The 24,862-nt window shown below is 40.4% G+C and overlaps 1 protein-coding gene across 1 annotated transcript in view; it reads right to left on the bottom strand.

Annotated features, from left to right (window-relative positions):
- Positions 1 to 24,862, bottom strand: part of LOC137429999 (myelin transcription factor 1-like protein) — a 223,320-nt gene that overhangs the window by 186,282 nt on the left and 12,176 nt on the right. Inside the window, exons 4-11 of the mRNA XM_078780029.1 lie at positions 22,354 to 22,718; positions 17,170 to 17,277; positions 12,030 to 12,254; positions 10,277 to 10,395; positions 9,249 to 9,957; positions 7,987 to 8,118; positions 5,375 to 5,465; positions 2,732 to 2,842 (exon numbers count right to left, since the gene is read on the bottom strand). Coding sequence (XP_078636155.1) covers positions 2,732 to 2,842; positions 5,375 to 5,465; positions 7,987 to 8,118; positions 9,249 to 9,957; positions 10,277 to 10,395; positions 12,030 to 12,254; positions 17,170 to 17,277; positions 22,354 to 22,718 — 1,860 coding nt within the window. The remainder of the gene's footprint in view (positions 1 to 2,731; positions 2,843 to 5,374; positions 5,466 to 7,986; positions 8,119 to 9,248; positions 9,958 to 10,276; positions 10,396 to 12,029; positions 12,255 to 17,169; positions 17,278 to 22,353; positions 22,719 to 24,862) is intronic.

The following is a 24,862-nucleotide window of genomic DNA, read 5'->3' on the forward strand; positions in this document are numbered from 1 at the left end:
AATTTTCAAAATGTCTCATTTCATCTATCTATAATTCCATTAATCTCTGTGTGTATGTGTGTATGTGTGTTTGTATGTGTGTATGTGTGTTTGTCTGTGACCGCTGTTTCTCGACAACTACCGGTCCGATATACTTTAAACTTGCCAGGTATATTGCTGGGGACCCGAGGATGTGCCTTTTCAAGGTTTGAAATTAATCGGACAAGTACTTACCGAGCTATGGCGATTTCTTTACCAAACACCGCAAGCCGTTCGCTTTGGACCAAACCATTTCATGTAAATAGAGGGGGGGGTTCTGTGGTCGTTGCGAATGGACCAAACCATTCATGTAAATAGAGGGGGGGGGTTCTGTGGTCGTTACTGCCACGTGGTTTCAAAGTTTTTTTTTGTTGTTGTTGTTTGCACGCATGTTTTTTTGCACCCACGTACGGGCACGCCCTAGGATGTTTACACACACACACCCCTACACAAATTTATTTTATTTTATTTTTTTGGCAAGGAACGGGCACCCACGTACGGGCACGTCCTAGCTTATATATAGTACGGGCATGCCCTAGTTAATTTTAATTGGAGATTCAAACCAAGGTATCCAACACTGAGCTTTGCAGCAAAACGGAAGTCATTTGTGCTCGTACCATATACATATAAGCAGTAAGGATGGTTGACAAACGGGATGTTCGCTGACTTTTGTATACTGAATCGAGGCTCGTGAAAGAGCTAACATTTATTTCACAAACAAATCAACCAGACAAACAAAATATATAAAAAGAGGGAGCGGAAGACAAGATGGGGAGAGAAGGGGAAGCACACAAACACAACATTTGAGAGCAGGGAGAAGTGTGGGAGGGAGTGTGGACTTCCAAGTGGACTTCCAAGTGTGGGTCTTCCAAGCAGATGGAAGATGACCTCGGGCAAATTAAAGAGTGAATAGAGTAAAATATTTGTGAAATACAAAATGGCGTCTTTTAATTAAATTCGTCAGCAAAGCGACGGGTAGAAATGCCTTGTATATAATTTTATGTTTCTTATTCGCAGGTAAAATTACAATTTAACAATTCTAAAGCTGTTACCCCCTTAATTTTGTTCCAATGTCAAAAAAAACATCGCATGTCAAATTTCATCAATTTGGTCCATATTTAGAGGTTGCTCAATGAAGTGGAAGTTATGGACTGCAATGGCCTGGGTTAGTCACTTTTGCATTGAGATGTTTCCTTTTTGCTTTTGGAGAAGCAGCTTCCATGGTCCTTGAAAGAGGAATTGTTTCTGTTATTTTTATTGTTATAATGGCATTATAATCCTCAATAAGGGCCACACTTCTTTCAGAATTGCCATTTACCACCTTTAAGGGTGGTTTAAGGGTTCAACTATCTGTAGTGTCTCCCTGTAATCCTCTCTGCACTCCAATGACTTGGGGTCAGAATCCCCCAAAAAAAAAACATTTGGAATTTTGAGGCACCTGAAGAGTCCAGTGTGTTTTAGTGACAAAACCTTAAATTCACATGCCCTCAGACGTGATATTCAGCTGGATTTACTTTGTATGTTTATCCATGCCTTCCTTTTCATTTCGTGCCTTTACCATTGCTCGTTTTATCTCTGTGGATACAGCTGAATCAAAGAGTGCCAAACCAATGAGCTTTTCATCCAGATACGGTGGATGCCTCCTCCCCCACCCCGCCAAACTCGTCTCCCTCCTGGATGGGAGTGCCAGAAGCAGAAGTTAGGTTGGTGGAAGAGATGTACAAAGGGAATGAAGGGAAGAGTTTTGGTTGGTCATAGGATTTCTGAGGAGTTCAGTGTGAACATCGGTTTGAGGCAGGGAAACCCTCTCAGCCCACTCCTGTTTATCATGGTGATGGAGTTGGTAGGCAGTGGTAGTATGGGGAGGATGTTGCATGCAGACTATCTGGTTGTTGTGGTGGAGAATAGGTGGGCGATGCAGAAAGTACTGGGGAGTGCAAAGATGCATTTGAGAAATATGGGCTGAAGATGAGTGTGGAGAAGACTGAGGTGATATGGGTTGGGCAGCAGAGAAAATAAATGAATATCAGGTTAGAGGAGAAGGAGATCAAACAGAGAAATAGGTTTGAGTATCTGGGGGGGGGGGGGGGGGTGGGGAGTGACCAGGGATGGTAATTCACCTTCTCATACTTAACAACATGCTGTCGGTAGTTAGTCATTGCATGAAGCAGAAATGACATGAACAACAGTGGACCCTGTCCTCAGGTAAACTGAACAAAATTGTGCACATATCATGGAGTCCTCTTTCCACATGGCCAATGAGCTTGATCTATCTCCTCAAAATCCAGATATTGAGAGCATATAATGCCTTGATCATCCATCTTGCATGATGCTCGGTTCCAGGTGTGAAAGATTGCACTCCACGAGGTGGGATGCTACCAAGAATGGTTCACCATATTCATGATATGCAGATATAATGCTAGCCACAGGGTGGAGCTTCAACATCATTGAGCAACTCTTAAATGTTAATTAATATATCGGAATACCAAATGCATAACCAAGATGGAGGATGATATTTAGGAAGAGGGGAGGGCGGTGGCGGTTGGGCCTACCTCCCAACCCACAATACTCCATCATTACAAGTACCACAGACGTCTTTCATTTGTTTCTAGAGGCCTTTTGGAGAATTAAGAAGTCATATTATTTACATAAATATTTGTTTCTGTAATGGATGCATAGCTACATATTAATCACCAATGATTGGCAAACATACCTCAGTACGCGGTCAGATGATTGGCTCCCTTTTGGTGTGTCCGATACCTCGTGGTGCTTCTCTTGGGACTTAGCTAGTTTAGCAGCAGCTGCTATGGGACATCCAGACAAGCTGAAGAAAAGGAAACAAGAACGAACTAGAAAGCACTAAACTTGACGTACTCAACCTAAACTTGATTAAACTAACAGATTGAAAAAAAATGTACAATTTATTAATTAGTGTTCGCCATATTCTCATTATAAAGGTTTGTTGAAAATTTGATGACGAAACCTCAAATTGAAAATAAGTAAATGCGGACTCTTAGGTCTACCTGATGAAAATAATGCCCCAACACAGGTAGTATGTCAGAGAGTTTGGGGAATGTATTGCTCCACTTTGGGGAATGGTAACCCCCGCTCTAGCGGGGAAAATGGCCTTAAAACGATCATTCATTCATTCATTGCTGTGTTTGTGCTGATGCTTTAATGAATTTGCTTTACTGTCCTGGGTTTCCTGCCGAGAGGTGACTCTGCAGTTCAAAAAGCATACCTAGACCTGCTCAAACTTTCTTTTTCTCAAACAACCTCATCTCAGATCACCAATTTGGTTTCAGTCCATACAACTCCACGTTGGAAATGCTGCTTCTGCACTCCAAACAATGGATGGAAGTCCTCCTCAGTCCAGGCATGAGATCAGGGCCATTTCTCTGGACATGCTGTGCTTTTGATAGTCTCCCATCCCGCCTTACTCTCCAAACTGTCTGCCAATGGCATCCAAGGCCGTCTCCACACATGGCTTACTGACTTCCTCTACTCTCGTAGCTAACATGTGACACTCAATCGAATCCTTTCATCTCACCTCCCTGTCGAGGTTTTGAGTATCCCAAGGCAGTGTTCTGGGCCCAGTTCTATTCCTGATCTTCATCAATGATCTCTCTGACTCTCTGAAAAATCCTTCTTATCTATCTGCTGATGACTACACCTTCTGCTCTGAGATCTCACATCCTTCAGACAGGAAGGCAGCAGCTTCTTCCCTCTCTTCAGACGTTGGAAAAAAATCACAAGGTTGTCAAACACTTGGAACATGCTTTTCAATCCTGACAAATGTCACACTCTCACTCTCTCCAAAAGGTCCATCTGACAAAACCTATGCTCCCTCACCACTCCCTCCCCCCCCCCCCCCCCCTCCACCGTCTATGTTCTTAACCATCCTCTTGAGGAAGTGCAGTCATTCAAACTTTTGCATCTCACTATCAGCCATGATTGTTCTCGGGCAAACCACACTTCAAAGTTTTCCTCCAAAGCCAGCCGCCGACTCGCTATCCTCCGTCGTACAAAGTCCTGCCTTGGCACACCTGAATACCTATCCACTTTCAATGCCTTCATCTACAGCCTGATGAAGTGCTGCTTCCCCCTCTAGGCTGGCTGCCCTCTCACACCTAGCCCAACTTGATGCGCTGAAGTGAAGCTGCATCTATGGGTTTATCACTTCGCCATTGCTGACAGGTCTGTAGTTTGTCTTCTACCACCTCCTCTCTGGTCTTGCACACTCTGCTCTTTCCATGCTTTGTCCTCCTTGAACCTTTCCCCCCTCCGCACCCCTCCCACCCCCCAGGTTTCTGCATGGCTCACACAGTCCCCATTCTGGTAAAACTACCTAAATCCTCGATCACTCCTCACCTCCACTCATTTTGACTCATTCCTCATTTTCCCACCTGTGGAATCAACTTCAACATCCTCTTCAATCTCATTCTTCTCTCCGTTCCTCATTTTCCCACCTGTGGAATCAACTTCAACATCCTCTTCAATCTCATTCTTCCCTCCAGGTCTTTGAGACAGCTGTTCACCACCATGTCAGATCGTCCACAATCCAAAACCATGATTTTTTTTTCTACCCTCATTAACCCGACCCAAACTCCTCCTAATTTTTCCGTTTTCCCTCCTTGGCGTCTCCTTCTCCATTCATGCATGTTTTGCATCCTGTTTTAGTCTGTTCCATCCTGATCCATTCAGTGAGCTAGCTCTCCGATGAGCCTCGACTATGTATACAAAATAACTTGCAGGGAATCGTATATTAACCACTAGTAGGGGTACCCGGCATTGCCCAGTGCTGTTCTAATCCTATTGGCATTTTGAAGAAATCAAATTTTGTTTTTATAAATTTGTTTTTTTCCGAAAAACAATCTCCAGCACTCACTGATGCACCTTTGAAAGTTGACGAAGATGCATTTGGTCATCTCTGAGAGCAATGGCGCCACACACAGACAGACAGACAGACAGACAGACAGACATCTCTCTTGTGGTATCGATGACGAGAGGCCAAACCATTTTATCTCCTGAAATTGCTTCACAGCAATCATCATGAAATAATTATTTTTAACACCATTTCTGAATATCATTTGTTAAATTCTTCTTCTTCTTTCATTCTTCTTTCATTTTTACACTGTGAACTTACAAGGAAGCGATTAAGTAACAAATCAATACAATAATTACCAAACGATTCAACAAGTCAATTCTGTCATCTGCTTCGATGTCTGATTCATCTCAGTAAGTGAATATGCGCTCCAATGTTTTTGAGGTTTTTTTCAATTAGGAAATTTAAGAGGAACGTGACATCATAATGAAATAATTGTGAGTAAGAATTCCATCCTTTAAATGTGCTTACCTGCGGTGAGAGTTACGGTTGCTGTTCACGTGACCCTTTCCCGTGCAGCCTGGAGTTGGACACTTTAGTACGTTCTCGTGCATAGCCAGGACTGTGGTTAAAATGAGGAATAAATAAAATTATGCTGTCGTACTTTTTCATTGAATATTTAAGGAATCTGTTAGGTATTATTGCTTAACTTTGGCGGAAGTACAAGAGGCGTTCAGAAAGTTCTCCAAACGAGAAGCTCACTGAGATACGCCATGGGTTTTGCTCTTCTATATAAGACTATTTGTATCTAGTAATAAAATAACTTTTATAAGTCATTTCAAGTAATTAGAGATTGAATTTTTTTATGTGACCATTGTGTACTACTACAACTACCACCACAACTACTACAACTTCTTCAGCAGCTCTTATTATTCCCAACCTCTTGTGGGGTTGGATGGGGTAACTGATCATCATGAAGGACAGTCCAAGTGCATTTATTTTTTCTGCAAATTTTGTATTGTTTTATTTTGTAACAGGTTATGATATAATTCAACTGCAGTTACTTTACTGTAAACTTCTCTTCTATTAAATTCATTGATTAATAGCCTTTGTCAGTGCTGGTCAATATAACCTTGAGTCGATTCCCCAATAATAGCCGTGGATTTATTTTTCTCATTATTGCTACAAAAACATAATAATCACATCACCTACGCTTTCTCATTAAACTAGTAATACTTTATTTTTTTGTAAATAATCATCATGGTTAACTGTTAGATAATTGTACAGGATGGCCACAGAGTGGGAGATTCGTTTATTACCTGCCACCGAAGGTGGGCGGAGGTTATGTTTTCACCCCTGCCGGTCTGTCTGTGAACAGGATATCTCAAAAAGTTGTGGACGAGTCATGACAAAACTTGGTGAAAGTGTTGGTTTGGTGACAAGAACAAGCCGATTCGATTTTGGTTCAGGTCCGAATCCAGATCTGGCCTATCAGGTCAGGTATGGGAGCATGCGCCAGAGCAGCGCGTCGCCGCATCCACTATCCGACGGTACTGTTCAGCCTGGCGGAGGTATACGCTCTACCGAGTGCCCTTCTGGTTTACTACGTAATAACGTTTTTTTTTCCTTTTGGGTGATCAATGATCAGAGACTATAGGCCATACACCATAGAGGACATCATGGATCCTTCCTGTGGCTTGCGCAAGTGAGTGCAAATGTTTTGAAGTTATTTGAGCCCATGTCGGTGATCAAACACACAAATACGATCGAATATTTTAAACCAGCATCTGATGAATCAAAACGGTTCAATTTTTGATGCTTACCCACTCGGGTCTGCAGTGACCTTTCTTGAACCACTACCTCAATGGGGTTATTTTTTATTAATATGTTGCACTTTTATTTGCTGAAGTTAATCCAGCTATCCTTATATCGTTACCTGTATGCATCTTGTAGGTGACAAAGGATTCAATTGTACGCAGGGTTTAAGGTACTCCAACATCCGCCAGAAGTTAAATTAAAACATAATGATTGCACATATTTTAAGCTGCCTTTTGCAAAAAGGTTGTTCACACACAATGGGATAATTATTTTTAAAATTACAATTCATGGCACAAAAAACAAGGAGCATCGCTTTCTAGAACAAAGCGGACGATAATTAAAAAGATGAAAAGTAAAAGATGTGACAGCTGAAGGAACTGGCACACACTCATTAACAGGCTCTCAATCCCTTTACTCGCAAGCCAAAGAAAGGAAAAATAGACAAAGGATGAAAGGAAGACAAAAACGAGGCATGTTGATCAAGCTATCATTAATTCATGTCTTGCTGATGGCACCTTGTGATGTTGATGTGATATTTAAAATGTTATTTTCATTCCCCGCACAATCATCCCCATTGGGCTCCAGCAGGTGGACCCGGGGGTGGAGGGGTGGCTCGAAACTCATAATATATCTCCAAAAGCTCATGGTGTACCATCCATTCTTCAGGTCAGGAATCTTTAAACTAATCTGAGATTTGGGGCGATAACGTCACCAAGTCATTTTTTTTCTCGCTTCACACGACATTTAATTGAGGAAGTTGCAAAGCTTCAGGAAAAATGACATACTTCCGGAGGATGAGGGTACAGCTTTAGGATTATCAAGGAAAAAAATCCAGATGGCTAAATAATGACCTTCAGAGATTGTATAATCGGTTTAAAAGGATGGTCTGGCCTACGCGTGCCAGTCCATACCTCATGGATGGTTGGCTCAATATTTTCTGGGAAACATAGGATGGGCCATAAAAAGTTGATTCAAAAAAAGTTCCCAAGAGGACACTGCAAACTGAAACAATAATGATAATAAAAATAATAAATAAATAACTAAATAGATAACACAGATTTCTGCTATTATTTTCATAGTTTAGCTGATTTAACTTCAAATCCCCTGACAAGCAGTATGGAAGAAAGGATGTACCAAGAAAATTCAACTACTGTTATTTTCATTCCACCCCACAATCATCCCCATAGGGATCCAGCAGCCTGGATAATTGTGGGAGTTGGGGTGTGGGGTGGGGGGTGGGGGGGAGACTTAAATCTCACAATACAATATACCTCTATTGAGATAACGAAATGGCAGAAACGGTGAAGAAAACAAAGGAAACTTGCTTTCTGGAGGAACCCGGTCTTTGTGCGGACAGCCGGAGAGACTGCGGTGGTGGGGATACAACCCTGTAACGTGGCCGACGCCATCACAGCCAGGCGTTGGACACTTGCTTTCCTTCTTCTCAAGCCGCATGTCTGTCATGTTAAAAAAAAAACAATGTACATGTAGAAACCCGTTATTTTTGTCTAATTCACTTAAATGACACAGAGGTGTTGGTTCGTTTGTTTGAGTATGTGCAGCATGGGTCTGTCAGTCACATCATCTCTGGGAGTATATGCCAATGATGCAGTGCCCCTTGTAGGTTATGACAGGAACTTCGAATCTGACTCGGCACCTTGTGATGTTGTGATATTTAAAATGTTATTTTCAAACCCCGCACAATCATCCCCATAGGGCTGGGGCAGGTAGCAGGATACCGGCGATAACTTGCCTATTCTTCATCGAAAGACACCGTGGGATATTTAATGTCCACCAGGTGATATAAGCAAACGGGATATTTAGCTTAGGTTAATGTCCCATCCAGAGGAGGCACGTTTATTTATGTCTGCAAAGTACAAGGGTGGCATTTTATAACATAGTCGAGAATCGAACCTCGACGAGACAATTCAAATGTGAGTACAATATGTACATCTGAACATGGCCTGACAGGTAGGATAGCTGTGGAGTTATTAGTCAGAGGTAAAATGCTCAACCCAATGTCATATATTAGACGCACACACACACTTGCATGCACACCCACATCCACACACACACATGCATGCATGCACACCCACACACCTCAAAGTCTGGCATGTTTCCTTTATCGTATTTAATGGGGTGATATTTTTGTCTTTTAGGTATACATTTATATTCGCAATATATATATATATATATATATATATATATATATATATATATATATATTTGAGCGTATGCTGGATAAGCACGTCGCTGCGTCTCCTCAGCACCATCCCTACACACACCACTGTGTGCGCTACAGAATGAGGTGTTTACGGCGGCCGGAGTGCAAATCCTGCCACCAACCTCCTTGAGAGAGGACCCAGTACCCTGGTACTCATTTCGCTGACCTCAGAAGGATGACAGGCTGAGTCAACCACACCTGGTATTAATTCAACAGCTGAACAGGATTCAAACTCAGGACCTTAGGATCCCAAGCCCGCTGCCCTAACCATTTGGCCAACACCAGGTGTATTTACATAATGGTACATCTAATTATAATAATTCTATTAATAATAATAATAATAATAATAATAACAATTAATACCTTTGTGATAGCTTGGTTTCCTACTCGGGCCTCCAGAGGAAAAGGTCCTTCTCTCCTTTGCTTCATGGTGGCTGGTAGACACGTCCGCCAGCAGGCGACTCGCTTGCCCAATGCCGAGTGTTCGCTCCCTCAAGAACCTCGCTCTTTCTGTCTCAAGTGCAACTGCTGCTTCAAGAACCGACATATTGCCCTTGCTTGCATCATAAGATTCACAATCATGAGATCCTTCTGACTCATCATAATCTTCATTGTCATCAAAGGAGGAGGAACTTGAACTCTCGAGTTCACGGCCTGCTTTTCCACCTAGCGTACACCTGCTTTGCTCCACACCCTTTCCTCTTACTTGTGACTGTGAATTCCCCAGAACCAGTCGTTCAGTCATTCTCTGAGTTCTTGCCATGGATCGATGGATTTCTCCAGATGGCTGCCTTACCATCAGGCTTTGCTTATCTCTCTCAAAAATTTCCCTCATATCTGACCTGGACTCTTGAAGTAAATCCATTCCTGCCGATTTGGTGTCAGGCAGCAATCTCGGCCTTGTCTCTCGGTCGGACACCACTTCACTTCCCAGTGAAAGCGCCAGATCATAGCACTGGTTCCTCAGACACTCAAGGCTGCTGAGGCACGTAGCCTCGTCGTCAGCAAGGGGCACTAAGGACCGGCTTGCCCAGCCATCCCCAGATTCACACCACTTGTCTTGCCTTTCAACCTGTGCACCATAGAATTGTGGAATTAAATCAAAATTATGCTTTACATAACTTTCTTTACAGGTGCAAAAAGGTGTCCATTCTTTACATCTTCCTCCATTTTTGATCATGGTGATAGACTATAGAATTGTCTAACGTTAGACATTAGACATGTAGAGCTATACTCCCCCCCCCCCCCCCCCCCCACTCCCCTTAGGTCATGACATTAGCCATTAGACAACTGGACTGCACATAGGGTGCAATATTATTGTTGTTAAACAGCACAAAGATAACGATGGTTATAGTGAATGAATTAATAGTTACATGTAAGGATAATCATACCGAAGAATCACAGAGGTGTTTGGTTGTCGTTCTTCTGTCTATCTCTCTGGTTGTCTCTTGTTCACCGACAGCAAAATAGGTCTTGTAGCATGGTTCTTCAGGACAAACTTCAGTCTTCACTACACGTGGAACACACATTTACATTCACGTGACTTTCTTATAGTGAAATACCTGAGTGGTTTAAGTTTGAACTGGACCAAAGTCATTGTAGAGCGCGTAGATTAACTACGATGTCTTTGCTCATAAAAGACTTTGTATGTGGATTGCAGACAGTACAATGATATAAAGAAATGTAAATGTACTTATCGATAAAATACAATATGACATACAGAATAATTATATAGTTGCGTGCGGTGGTGTACCGGTAGTTGGCCAAGACTGGCACCACAAGGTTTTTGGGTTCGTATCATTTAGAAATGATTCTCCTCTGCAGAAAATGAACATGTTCCAAAAAATTGTTAATTTATAAAACCCAAAAGTTCACCCCAATGACCATCAGGAAGGCAGGTAACCCGCCTGCTCTACATTTTGTGGCAGGTTTGCATGCCCTGGAACATTCTAGAATGGAGGTGCTGATTGAGGCCGATCCAATACTCTGGTCAAAGCATTAAGACGTTCACAACAATCATGAACGTTTTCACAATGAAGACTTCGACACACTCTGTCGAAGGGTCTGGAAACCTCCCAATGAGCAGCCAAGGGAATCAAATCCACCAAACTGAAGACAATACACAACAAGGCCTTACCAACCCTAACACCAAACTGCTATATCTCAGATCGGCACTTTTAAAATAAAATCTACATGGTCTATACTCTATAGGAATTTAATGGAGGGACATGGGATCATGAGATCGGTGCTCAAAGAAGAACATCAGAAACCCAAATTAATAATTTGCTTAATACCAATATTTCGTTATGTCATTCATGAGTTACAGCATTCATTATTAAATGGTGGATAGAAAGTTAGTCGTGATTCATATAAGAGACCGAAATGAAGTCTGAGACACGGCTTAGTGGTGAATTCAACTGAATGAATGAATGACCGTTTTAGGGCCATTTTTCCCCGCTATAGCGGGAGTTGGCCTTGCGGGCCCCATGACAATCATGGTTCCCTGTTTGAGGCAGTGTTTTTTTATGGCCGGATGCCGTTCCTGACGCCAACCCTTAGATGCACAGGGATACCTATTCTAAATCCGGGTACACACCAGGATCATTCATCCCAGCAAGCTGGTACTCAATTTGCCGAGCTCAGAAGGATAAACAGGCTGAGTCAACCCCCCTGGCGTTAATTCAGCGATAGACCAGGATTTGAACTCAGGATCCTAGGATCCCAAGCCAGTACCCTAACCGCTAAGCCAATACCAGGCTCTTCGTGGTGAATTCAACTGTGCAGTTTAATTTGATTCTCAAACTTCTTGCTCATGTTTTCTGATTACCAAGCGCTGTTTCAATTTGCAGACGTCGATGTTTCTACTCTCATATTATGTATTGTCCAAGGTATTGATGTAACGTGTCAAATGTATCCTGGGACTTTTTCATTCTCCCTAAGTGTATACTAATGGTGTCCAGCAGTATTAAAAAAAATTGAAATTTCATTGGATGTTAGTTAAAGTACACTTTGACTTGATTTGACTTTGGAATCTGCTTAAACAATAGAGTAGGAAGTTCATTTGGATTAGGGTGAATGTAGTAGTCAGAGATACTAAAGTTTTGTGATAAGTCATTAAACCAGAGGGTGTGTTCTGATACAGACCTAAACATGTCCGTGGTTCCTCTAAGGCTTTTCCTGCAGGCCTGATCGAAGTGGATCTCTTCTCATCGCCACCACCACCACACACCACTGGGCAGATACTCTCAATGTTATCATCAGTCTCTGCTTCTGAAAGCTGGATACCACTGTCATTGAGTTGGGTTGCAAGTTGAGGAGATGCAGGAGGCGAGGGAGATCCCAGATCTGCTGTGGTTTCGGCAATTTTCCCTATTGATAAGGGGCACATGAATATACCATGTTAGGGCGAATTTTTCACCGAGTTAAATGTTCCTTAGGTATACCGTTTTTGCCAAACTAAACTCCATGGAGCCACCAGAGGTCATCAGCTCCAATGGCATATTATACATCGTTAGCTTGTATCGTCTAGCATGTCCTCCTAAGGTGTGGGCAGCTAAAGTGAAAGAACAAACAAATTAATGACTCAGATAATTAATAAATTTGCCTAATAACTTAAGTTTCACTTCACTTGTAATAATAATAATACCTCATCAGATAAGGACTCGAGCAAAGATGTTCCTGTCGGCAAAGCTGCGGAACTTTCTCCCTCCCTCCATTCCTCTACCTAAATATGGCACACATTTTACTCGGTCCTATTGTTTAGCATACTGAACATTATCATTTGGATTTGTCGGCTCCATCGTCTGCCAGAGAGCTCTCTAGCGCAAACTTTTTGCAAGGAGAATCTAAACAAGGGGAGGGCATCTTTCCCCACCATTTGTGCCAGAAACATCTTATCCCGCTTTACTCTAAGTTGAAGACAACAAATTTAAAATGTATAAATACAAAACTTTTCCTACAATAGATGTTCAAAATGTTCGAGCAACTAAGTATTCGTTGGCACCTTACAAACATGGTACTTTCTCGCATCATTAACTTCCTCGTATGCTTGTTACCTTCCACACCGAAGGTGAGAGGAGGTTGTTTTCACCACTATCTGTCTGTTTGTATGTTTTCACCACACGTTGAGTGTTCACACACACCGACGAATTGATTCGATTTTGGTGAAGATCCTAATCTGGATCTTCAACATTGAGTGATTGGGTCAAAACATATACTGTATATATATATATATATATATATATATACAGACTTGGCATTTAATATGGAATTTTTTTTTTTTCTTGACTTGGGTTTACTCTCTGAACTCAGTATATAAATCTAGTGAGTTTATTTTACGCTTCGGTGATTTCTTTGTCAAAAGAACCATGTCAATGATTGTCTTTCACAGCAAGAAGTCAATAACAGGATAATATCACAGGTGGCATGACAAAATGTAAGGACAGGTACATTTGACGATTGGCTTCACAATCGGGTATATGAGGGTGGTTGGTTCTGTATTAGTGGAAAACAACTGCTGCACGTCTACAAAAGTTATTGCCGCTTCCTCTGGAGATGGTCCGTCAACTTGACAATGCTGTTTGTCATGGAGTGGTGGCTTTACGAAATTCCGGCATGAAACAGCATGCTATTGCTTGGCATTATGGCATCACTCAAGGTCAGGTGTCAAAGATCCTGAAACGAAATGCTCAGAGGGGTGTCCCGACTCCAATACCGAGGCCAGGACGTCCCCGCAGAATCACAAGGAGAGATGATCGCCAGCTGCACCGGTTAGTCTGCAATGGCCGTACCAAGTCAGCTAATCGGCTTAGGGCTGAGTGGCAGCAACTGACAAATGTGCCTGTATCCAGAAGGCTAGTCAACCAACGACTGGTTCAAGCAGGCTATCGTGCCAGGTGTCCCCTGAGAAAGCCACGCCTGACCAGACAACACAGCAAGCGCCGATTGCAATGGGCCAGAGAGCACCGTCAATGGCAGCCAGGACACTGGAATCACGTGACCTTCAGTGACGAGTCTAGATTTCTGGTCTATCGTCAAGATGGCCGCGTCCGAGTATGCAGACAAGTGCATGAAGCCGACAACGAAGATTGTATAGTGCCAATATTCCAAGCTGGAGGTGGTGGGGTGACCGTTTGGGCTGCTTTTCATGCAGGGGGCAAAACTGACCTGGTTGTTCTGAATGGAAACCTGAACCAGTTCAAGTACAGGGCCATTCTGGAAGAAACATTTTGCTTCCAATTGCTCGTGCAGCCTTTCGAGGAAACTTTGTCTTCCAAGATGACAATGCACGGCCTCATCGTGCTCGCATGATCCAACACTTTCTTGTTGACCGTGGTGTCGAGCATATGGAGTGGCCTGCCATGTCCCCGGATATGAATCCGATAGAGAACTTGTGGGCAGAATTAACGCATTAAATCGACAACTTGGTCCAGCAGCCCACCACTGTGCGTGAATTGCAGCAGGCTATTGTCACTGCATGGCAAGCGATTCCTGTCCAAACCTTGGCAAATCTCGTGAACAGCATGCCTCGACGTGTACGTGCCCTCCTGCATGCTCGTGGGGGTTACACGAAGTACTGAACTGTAATTTTACTGTCCGTAATCCCAGTCATGATTTAACTTTTGTTTTTGTTGAAAAAAATTTGGCTCATGTGTAAAATAAAGAGATACTTCTGGAAAACGTACAGAAGTTTAACACAGTACTGTCCATGAATTGAATTCGATATCAGTTTACATCACTTTCAAGGATCAATGTATTTGCTTCGAAATGTCAAATGTGGTTTTTGTTTCTTTTAAAGGTCACATTAACAAAATCTGCAATAATTTCAACATAATTCCAATGAACTTTTGGTTCTAAATCATCTTGAAAAGTAAGTTCACCCCCACAAAAAAGATATTCCATATTAAATGCCAAGTCTGTATATATATATATATATATATATATATATATATATATATATATATATATATATATATATATATATAAGTGATTCTTCGTTTAAAGTGATTCTTCACCATCGAGTTATTGCGCCAAAACCTATATACTCGTATATCACGATATCTCAAAAAGTTCTGCACGGATTCGGACGAAACTTGGTGGACTAGTTGAGTGTGTGACAAGGACGAATCGATTCGATTTTGGTAAATATTCGGAATCTGGATACGAATCGGAGAAAAAAAATTTTTCTTATTGATTTTTCACCATTGAGAGTTAGGGCCAAATATAATATATAGCACGGTATTTCAAAAAGTTGTGGACGAGTTCTAATCAAACTAGGTGGATTGGTTGGTTAGGTGGCAAGAACAAACCGATTAGATTTTGGTTCAGGTCGGAATCCAGATCCAGCCTATCAGTGGGTTACAAAATGTAAACTGTTCAGTCTGGCGGAGGTATGCTCTCTACCGAGTGCCGTTATTGTTAAATGTGCCATTACTTTTTTTTAGATATTTTTCCAAGTATATCCAGAAGTTTGTTATCGTACATGTTTATTGATTTTACAGAAATAGAGTCTCAGGATGTCATCAAAACTTTATGCAAGGAATGCATCGGTTTGAATTCTCCCAACCTGTGCCAAAATTCAGAATAAGGTCACTGTCTCATGATTTCCTCCAAAGATCTTAAGTTTTTTTGCCACGACAGGCAAACAAACAGCAAAGTCCCTCCTCCCCCTCCCATTTTATGTGGTGACAAATGCTCTGTATGTTCGCCATCTTGTGAACTGAATGAAAATGAGGTTGCTTGTCATCATAAACATCCTGCTGATGTTGCCCGACTTCCAATCCGCAGTAGAGCGGCTGTACAGCCAGTCCAGGTAGAAAGGCGCAAAGTCGAGGCCTTGTCCGTCTCAATAAACACTCGCATGTTTAGTGCTTCCAACCAATTACCAGCAATGCTCGTGTTATGAAGGATTAAAATATCTTTGGAAGAAAGCTGTGGAGGCAACATATATTTACCACAAACAAATCACAAATCATGGACGATGAGAACGACGATAGTGAACTGTAATTAATAATAACATGATTTCCCTCGCAAGGAACTTAAACACAGGAGGAGGCCATAAGGCACTCATCAGGCCTGCACAATGATTGCCAATCTATGGTTGTTTGTCCGTACTCTATCCTTTTAAATGCTGAGTGTCAGGCAAGCGGAAGCATCATGTTCCATTTTTTTTAAAGTTAAAGTATGACTTGGCCTGGGTTTGATCCACCAACTTTCTAGACTCAGAGCAAATGCCACCGGATCTGCTAAGGGTTCAATTTTATCTGGTTTTATGGTAGAGTTTGCTATTTCAGGACTTTTTTTATCACTTCTGGCTGTATTATGTCTAATGAGGTGTTACAGATATGTTGCTGTATTAAACGTGGCAACCCTTTCCTGTAATCTATATTGTGTCAGTATCTGTCATGGTAATGACATTGCCAGCGTGGGCAGAATGTACCAGAATACATCTCGGAATAGCCAGATTGTCCAATATTATTATTATTTATTGCGCAACGATTTCTTGCAGGATTTTCACAATTTAATTCGCGAGTTCTCCACATATTTAGCGATGTCTTGGTGGAACCTCTGAGAAGGTGCAGCTTAAATGAAATCCGCAAATGCACTGTGGTAATTATGATGAAGGTATAGGCTCTCGTATTGCACAGGAGACAAATGGGTGGTTATATTTAGTGTTACAATTCGTGTTCTTCAATGTTCAAAATATAAGATTCAACTGAAATTAACTAGTTACTTGATCATAGACTGACAGACAGACGGAGCGATCCAATTGCTTCACCCGGATTTACACTATGAGTGCACGGTAAAAATCACGTACAATACAGGGTGTGTCCTTAACGCATCCACCTTTAGCATATCAGGTGTGTCCATATCACTTCCGTCCATCCATCTTGAATTACTTATACAGCTTATTAGTAGGATTATGTTGTGCATAAACAGTTGAATTTGTGTTTGAACTATTGTTATATCTCACCTGATATGCTAAACGTGGTTACAGTGAATATATTTGATATATTCAGAAGGTGAAACTCTGCATGTTTCACTGTAGAAATTAATTTCTCTCTACCTCCCACAGATCTCACGATGTCCCTGCTCTCAAATGTTGTACTTATGTGCTTCCCCCTCTCTCCCCATCTTGTCTCCCGCTCCCTTTATTTCGTCTTATGTGTCCATTTTTGTTTTTTTGTGATTAATGTTAGCTCTTACATGAGCCTCGATCTTGTATACAAAAAAAAATATCTCCAAGCAGAGTTGATTCACAAATGTTATTGATAAAGGTACTCACCGAGATTTAACAAGGATTTGGCGATGAGTTCTTGATAACTAGCGCTGTTATCATGACTGTTGCCCCTTGGCGTTGGCATTCTGAGAAGCTCCGTTTCACCTTCTGGACCTATTGCACAAAGGTGTCTGCTTTAGAAATGCCTTGCGGAATAGAGTTTGTCACTTACATGCGATAAAATGCAAATAATGCTTTCTGCTTTGGAAGAGCTTTCTCGCAGATCAGACCTGGAGGCATGTCATATATGTTGAGCAATCCAAATATGGACGTACAAATGATGTAGGTGTAGAAAGAACAAAAGGATGCTGATAAGGCAGGTGAGAGCGCACTCTGTACTGGTCAGTCTGGCACGTTCAGAGGTTTGATGTGTGGAGAAAAGTAGTCTTGTCCTTTAACCTGGAGTTTATGATTGGAGTCGCTTCAGTAGTCTCAATAAAGCGTGTCTGCATTTAGATATTTGGTTCAAGCTTTTTTATTATGCATTCTATATGTTAGCTCTTATAGGAGCCTATATACAACATACTATATAAAACAAGAACCTTGTTTTATATAGTAGTATACCCTGACCCTAACCCTAACCCTAACCATATATGTACTCAAATAATGAATGAATCAAGATAATTATAGACATTTAATCATAGCCTAAAGATCACTAACGATGCACTCGAGGTGAGAATAAATTGAATTTATCATTCCCCGGGTCATTTTCCATTATTATGTCTGTACATTTATTTGTCGCAGCACATAATGTACCGACCGTTGCTGAAATTACACACTGATTGTAAAACCTCTTTTAAAGATACAAAGGAAGTTTGTTTTTCATGACTTCTTTCATTCTCTAAATCCTGTTCGGGGATATCTCTCTTTACTTCCAAAGATGTGCGCCCATTTTTATGTGTTTGCCTAAATTCCATTTTCCACTTTCTTCGCTTTCTGCAGTGATGCACCTGGATCACTTTGAATTTCTTTCTTTCTTACACAGCTGTTTCAATATGATATGTTATTATTTATAGTCTCTTCTTTTGTCACTCAGAATTTAGGTTTCCATCAGGAATTTTAGCTCTACTGTGTTGTCTAAATCTGCATGCAAATTGTACGCACTTGAGTCTTTCTTCATCGACACTTATTCCATATTTTCACAATTTAGCTATTGGGACAATCATAGGCACAAGGTGAAAAATTTCAGAGACAGTGTATCACCTTCTCCAATGTCTCTTTTAATCTTAGTCTTTCCACCACTTTGGTGCATTTTCAAGGTCATTTTTCCAGCATTGTATAATTTGTTTGATATTTTGATTTGTCGAGAGATTACAGCAAGATGGTGTATGAGTGCATTTGTTTCCACATTGTTGAAGGCTTTTTCATAATTAATGAATGTGAGACACAAAGGATATTTATATTCTTTTGATTTTTCCTGAAGCTAATTGCTTATATGAATGCGATCCATTGTTGAGTATTCGCTTCTAAAACCAGCTTTGGGTTTTTGCTCTCCAGTTCAATTCCGATTCGATAATTGATAACTTTTGTCAATAATTGATATATATATATATATATATTGTAGAGCAGGCTAATTGGATGGCAATTGTTCAGGACGACCTTGTTCACTTTTTGTGGATTCGTACCATGTCTGAGTATTTCCAAATTGGGGTGATTTTTCTTTCATCTTCCTGAGATTTTGCAAATAGTTTTGCTAATTTATATGAGAGCAATGTCACCACCATCATTGACTGCATCGATAACAACTTCATCTTCTCCAGAGATTGTTTTCCCCTTTCTTGTGCTTTTTAATGCAAATTGGATCTCATCAGCATTCACTCGCTGGAAGGCTTCATTGTTTGTTTGTTTTTAGTACTTGAAAGGCTGGTAAATGGGACTTTTTCACTGTAGAATTGCTCATATAATTATTTGGCACGCGTATTGATGCGATATCTGCATGTTTGTGATAATGCTTACATTTTATTGTTTTATGACAGAAATCTCAGCATACCTCCTTAATAAAAGCTTGTAAACGTGGAGAGGTAGTGGCGCACTTGCCTTTGAGCTGCGTAGTCTGGGTTTGATTCTCAACCATACTAAAAAGGTGTTGGATTTGTGCTTCAAGGGCCACAAGTTTCACCAAAAATGTACTGTCCCTTGGATGGAATGTTACATTGGGGACCTGTTTGCCATCATTGGTTGCTGGTGGATGTTAAAGGTGTCTTTCACAAAGTGAAGGCGATTATCATCGGTACCCTAAACAATCTCCAAACTCTTGCTCTAATGAGCAGGGACATTGCATCTGCATCATACCTGCATATCATGAGTTATGCAATCAGCAGAACAAACGATGGAATTATAATCTGGTCAAATATGCATTTGTTAATAAAAAAAATAGTAACGAGTATTTCTTTTCTATTATTCTTTCTAATCATCATATGCTATAACAGAAGCTTGAAAGCCTTTGCCCTGAGTTATATTAGAGGACGCAGTAAGGTTTTCCCCAAAATGAAACCAATTGAAAGCATTATCGCAAACAGAGATCGCATCGTTAAGGATCTGGCGAAGAATTCTACAAACAACTTAACAGTAAGAAAGTTTGAATTTACATTATGGACTGAACACACATTATGTAAGGTTGTTTGTTTGTGGATGAGGCACAGACAGGATGTCTCAGACATCATTATGCATTTTTAGCATCTTTTGGTTTCCTTTCATTGAAATAATTATATTGAAGATTGCTGCCTTTTGCCCATATGTATTCCACAACGATATAATGTAAATAGAGGACATGAAATAATGTCAGAATCAACCTTCACAGGCATCTTTCAAAATGACTGACATTAATTACTAGGTGTGTGTGAGGCAGTGGTGCAGGACGCACGATTGCTTAACGTGACATCCATTCAATGCAAATGCATTCAGTCTGTTCAATTATCTTAATGTCTTCAATTCTGTACGGATGAAAGGTTCGTTTTAATGAAAGAAACACTATACGGGTATAGTTACAAGTGTGGTTGTTGTTCATCATATATAAAACTCTGTTTTGTGTGTGTGTGTGTGTGTGTGTGTGTGTGTGTGTGTGTGTGTGTGTGTGTGTGTGTGTGTGTGTGTGTGTGTGTGTGTGTGTGTGTGTGTGTGTGTGTGCGTGCATGCGTGCGTGGTGGTTTTTTTAATCTGTGTGTGTTTCAATAGGATTACTGATCAAGCAGGAATCAACATTGATGACATAATCTTCAGCGACAATTTCTTTCAGATATATATGCAATGCATCTTTCTTTGAGAAAAGAAAGGCAATTGTAACTTTGAGAAAAGAAGGCCTTGAAAAAGTTGCAATGCTGGAGTTGTTTAGCTGGGCTCTAATTTCCAGGGGCTGTAAGACATCTGTTGCGCAGACTGGTGACTCAGATTACTCGTTCTGCGATTCTGTTGTGATTCTTGGTTGACCAGAATGTTTTCTATCTGCATTTTTACCATTTTCGTTGTTGCTTAATGGCACAAGCAACTGCATTACTGACACATCATTTTTTTGCAATTTGTCTCAAGGATTGGCCTTCTTTTCTCAAAGCTACAATTGCCTGTCTTTTTTCTTGCATTAGCTGAGCTTTGGCACCCATGTTCATGCAATCTGAAACACAAAAACACTCATTACATTGTATGGCTGGCCTTTCTGTAAACATTTTTTGCAACGCCTGCCAATAATAGACATTGCATGTGATGAAGAAACTAAGCGCAAACATTCATTCCACACAGAGCAGAGTATTTGTAAAGAGGTTTTGCTCCTGAGATTAAACGTTAATAACATTAACTTTGCGTTTCAGTTTGGATTTAGTATTGCACTTTTCGACCTATTTCCAAAAATTGCTTTAAATCAACATTTCGCACAAGAAAGATGCATTGAAGTACAATATATTATCAATAGATAAGCAGATATATCTTTGATTCACATCTTATGTTCATTTTACACATTAAACAGTAAAGTATCAAAAAATGTTGGGTGTACCTAAACTTTTGACTGATAGCGTATGTATATACATATACATATAAAGTGCAAGTCACAAAATTGCACCTGATTTGAATAAAAAATATATATCTTCGACAGTAGAAATGTCAAATATAGTGAAATACTATTTTTTGTGTTGCTTTTTTTTCAATGATGCTTCAGCAATTCAGAATTCACACCTTACTGTCTGGAGTCTATGTAATTCCAAACAAAGGGTGATATGTTCTGAGTAATCTTGTGTGTCAAGTCATTGACAAAAACAATTTGTTTTCAAGCTCAACAACCTGTTTGTGTCGAGTTGTTTCGCCACCAGAACACCGTCAGTACTTTGTGTTGGTTAAAGTACAACATTTAAAGTTGCAGGTATGACAAGGCTTCGGGAAAGAAATGAATCCATGACAATGAAAATCAAATGTAATGGAATATCAAAGAGTGCATTGGAGTCATCAGAAGGAACAAGAAGAAGTAAAGAGCAAAGATGGAGTCATCAGGAAACAAAAGAAAACAAAAACTCAAATCAGGAAACAAAGACTGCAAAATGCCAGAAAATCAAATAAATAATTGATATTAAGCAGGCAGAAGGGGGATTCAGAAAGGACAGGTAAGAAGAAAATGTGAAGAGAAAGAAAAATACCACAGTGGAACTGAGTTCACATGGTGAAATATTCACAAGGTGAGCGCTCATAAGGTACATTATGGTACTATTAAAGTACTATAAAGATTACAGCACTGGATGTTAGATAAATCCATCATTAATTAATTTGTTAATTGTGATTGATAAGGGAATCCACTTAAAAGACAGCTATAAGGCTGTACAGGATGTCTCAAAAGTCACTTTGTACCTCTGCAAATTCCAATAAAACCATTAAAAGCTGCCCAGTTGTTAATAATGTACGTAGAAATGGCCTGCGTGATGGTTGAAGTGTGTATTACATCAGCAGCACAGCATGCCTTTCCGTTGTTGTAAGCCAGTAGTGTTTGAGAAGTAAGTGGATTTGGTTTTACGGTGGTTTTGCCACTTGATGCATGAGTTTTTCTGGGTGGAACATGTGTTTCGCAGTGCAGGTGAATATACTGAGAGGGGAAGACAGGAGTTTGTAGTGCGCAGTGACTTTTGGGACACCTTGTATAAAAATGAAGTACTGCAGGAGAGTTTTTCTAGTGATATCACAGAACAAGCTAATAGGATAGAAAAGTTTATTTTGTACCTTTTGTCTTGTCCTTCCACTCCACGTCCCGTATATTTTCACGAAATCCCTCCTTGCTCCCCTGAGAACATTGTTCTATTTTCCAGATCAACTCACAATGTACTCCAATGCAATCTCCTCCCTTCCCTTTATCACCATTGTCTTTGCTCTTCTCTCTACGACTCTCCTTATTTTTATCCCCTTCTACGTCTTCCTGTCTTTTCCAATTTTTTAATTCCCCATCTCCTGCTCTCACTGAATCTTCTTCTTCATTAGAGTCCAATGTTTCTTCCAAGCCATAATCTATGGTTCTCGCATGGAGTTTGCTTGGACAGTCCTCCAAGGAATTAGACTTGTGCTTCTTAGCCTGAGGAGGTCCCTGAGCACTGCAAGTAAAGCAAACAGGGTGAATGTATATTTCTCTGCCATGAAAACACAGAGGCAAGAAAATGATATATTTCATATATGCTATATCCTATTGGTGATAGTAATAATAAATCATAATACGAATAATATATGAGACGAGTGTGGTAACAATTCTGACAACCTCAAACAGCTAAAACTTTACACTGATCATATCGTGATTCAAACCCAGGACCATAACATGACATAATATGTGATATGGGAATTTAATAATTAGCAATATGGGATGTTTCCATCTGCAACTGAGATGCTGCATTTTATCCCAAATTCACAAAAGGGACCTTCTATGCATAATGACCAAAAAGTTCACCGAGATTTGTTCATATTTACACAAACATGTTTCAGTTATGGCCTTTCAAAGTGATATTTCCCTAAACTTTTACCAGCCGATGTAAATTTGGCCTTAGACCTCCACTAGAATTTAACTTTCTTTTCTGCTAGACTCCCAACAACTGTGTTAATAAGCTTCGTTACAAATGACCCTCTTCACCAACATTTAGATGTAACCAAGTTCATTCTTCATCATTTACAGTATGTAACATTACACACGATGATAACCTCAAGCTTTGACCTTGACCAAAATGAATTTACACAAACCAAAATGAAATGGTTTCAACCCTGGCTAAGGCCAAACCCACCTGAAGTCAAATAAAAATTGGTCCATTCGTTTTTGAGATATTTTATAGACAGGCAGATGCACAGACAGGATCGATTTGTTACAATTCATCTTACTATAATTCACCAAATGTCCGTCCGTCCATTCGAAGTTACCGCAAAATCGACTCAACCGATTGCAACGATATTTTGGGTGGGTATACCTGGGACCCCTGGGAGTAAAATGGGCGATATTGTTTTTCCAATTTTTCCAAGTTTTCCTATTTTCCAGTTTTTCCAAACACGATGGAATAATATTTACCGATATGAACAGTGATGTGGCTTTTGTTGAAATTCTACAAATACTGTTTATTCTATGTACCAGGAGAGAGTAGATCGACTCCTGACGAACTCTTCCTATATAAACGTGTGGCTCCGAAGTAACATTGCAGCGTGTGCAAAGTGACTGAGACACAGGTGTAGCGGCCGCTTCCGTGTTACAGATTCGGCGCGCACTCTTCACACATAAACGTGCGACTGAGAAAGACGTGTAGCGGCCGCTTCCGTTTTGCAGAATTCAATCTTTTTTCAAAATGGGCGCCATGTACTGTTTATATTTTGATGATTTGCGTGTGATATGATTCAACGGATGTTTATATGAACCATTTAAAATAAAAAAGCCTTCAATTTCTGATATTTTGCCTTTTCATTTGGCCCTCCCTATTGAAGCCCCGCCCATAGGGCGGGTACCGTTGCTAGTTATAATAATTAAAACTTTTGGGTCGTAGTGGAGCTTGGAGATAAATTTCATTCGGGGCAAAATATTAGTAACTAGAATGACACTCGTAGAGTGTATAGTCTTGCCTCGTGCATTCATTCTGAACAAAAATACGATCGTTAACTGAATATGCTACTATTATGGTCCACTGCTATTATGGCCCATATAATACCCACTCACATCATCCATGCACCCTATTTTGTAACATAGTTTCTTGGCATGGGTTATGAATGTCATAAATGTATTTCTTCACTCACATCGGGTCATAGATCAGATATGTGAAGTTTCAGATTTTTCAGATAAAGATTTAAATTCAACCAATTATGACTGGAATACCACTTTACCAATGACATTGTTATCGCCCTATATAACCCCATGGAGAGTTGATGATATATGCCAAGTTCTCATTTTTTTTGTTGAGCCGTTTCAGAGAAAATTTTCTCCATTTTTTTCCCTTTAATCCAAAATGGCTGCCATACCATGTGATCTATGACATCAATGTTAACAATGAAATATTCTCCATGGGGAGTCCCTCCGATGTTTAAAGTTTTGCATCGATTGGACAAGCAGTTGGAAAGAAAACCATTTTTAAAGTGAAACACGGACACACACAAAGACACACACACATACACATACACACACACACACACACACACACACACACACACACACACACACACACACACACAGACAGACATACACACAAGCAGATAGACAGGGGCATTGCAATCGTCT

This window comes from Myxine glutinosa, chromosome 6 (genome assembly GCF_964187855.1).
Source record: "Myxine glutinosa chromosome 6, kmMyxGlut1.1, whole genome shotgun sequence".
Classification (NCBI taxonomy): Eukaryota; Metazoa; Chordata; class Myxini; order Myxiniformes; family Myxinidae; genus Myxine; species Myxine glutinosa.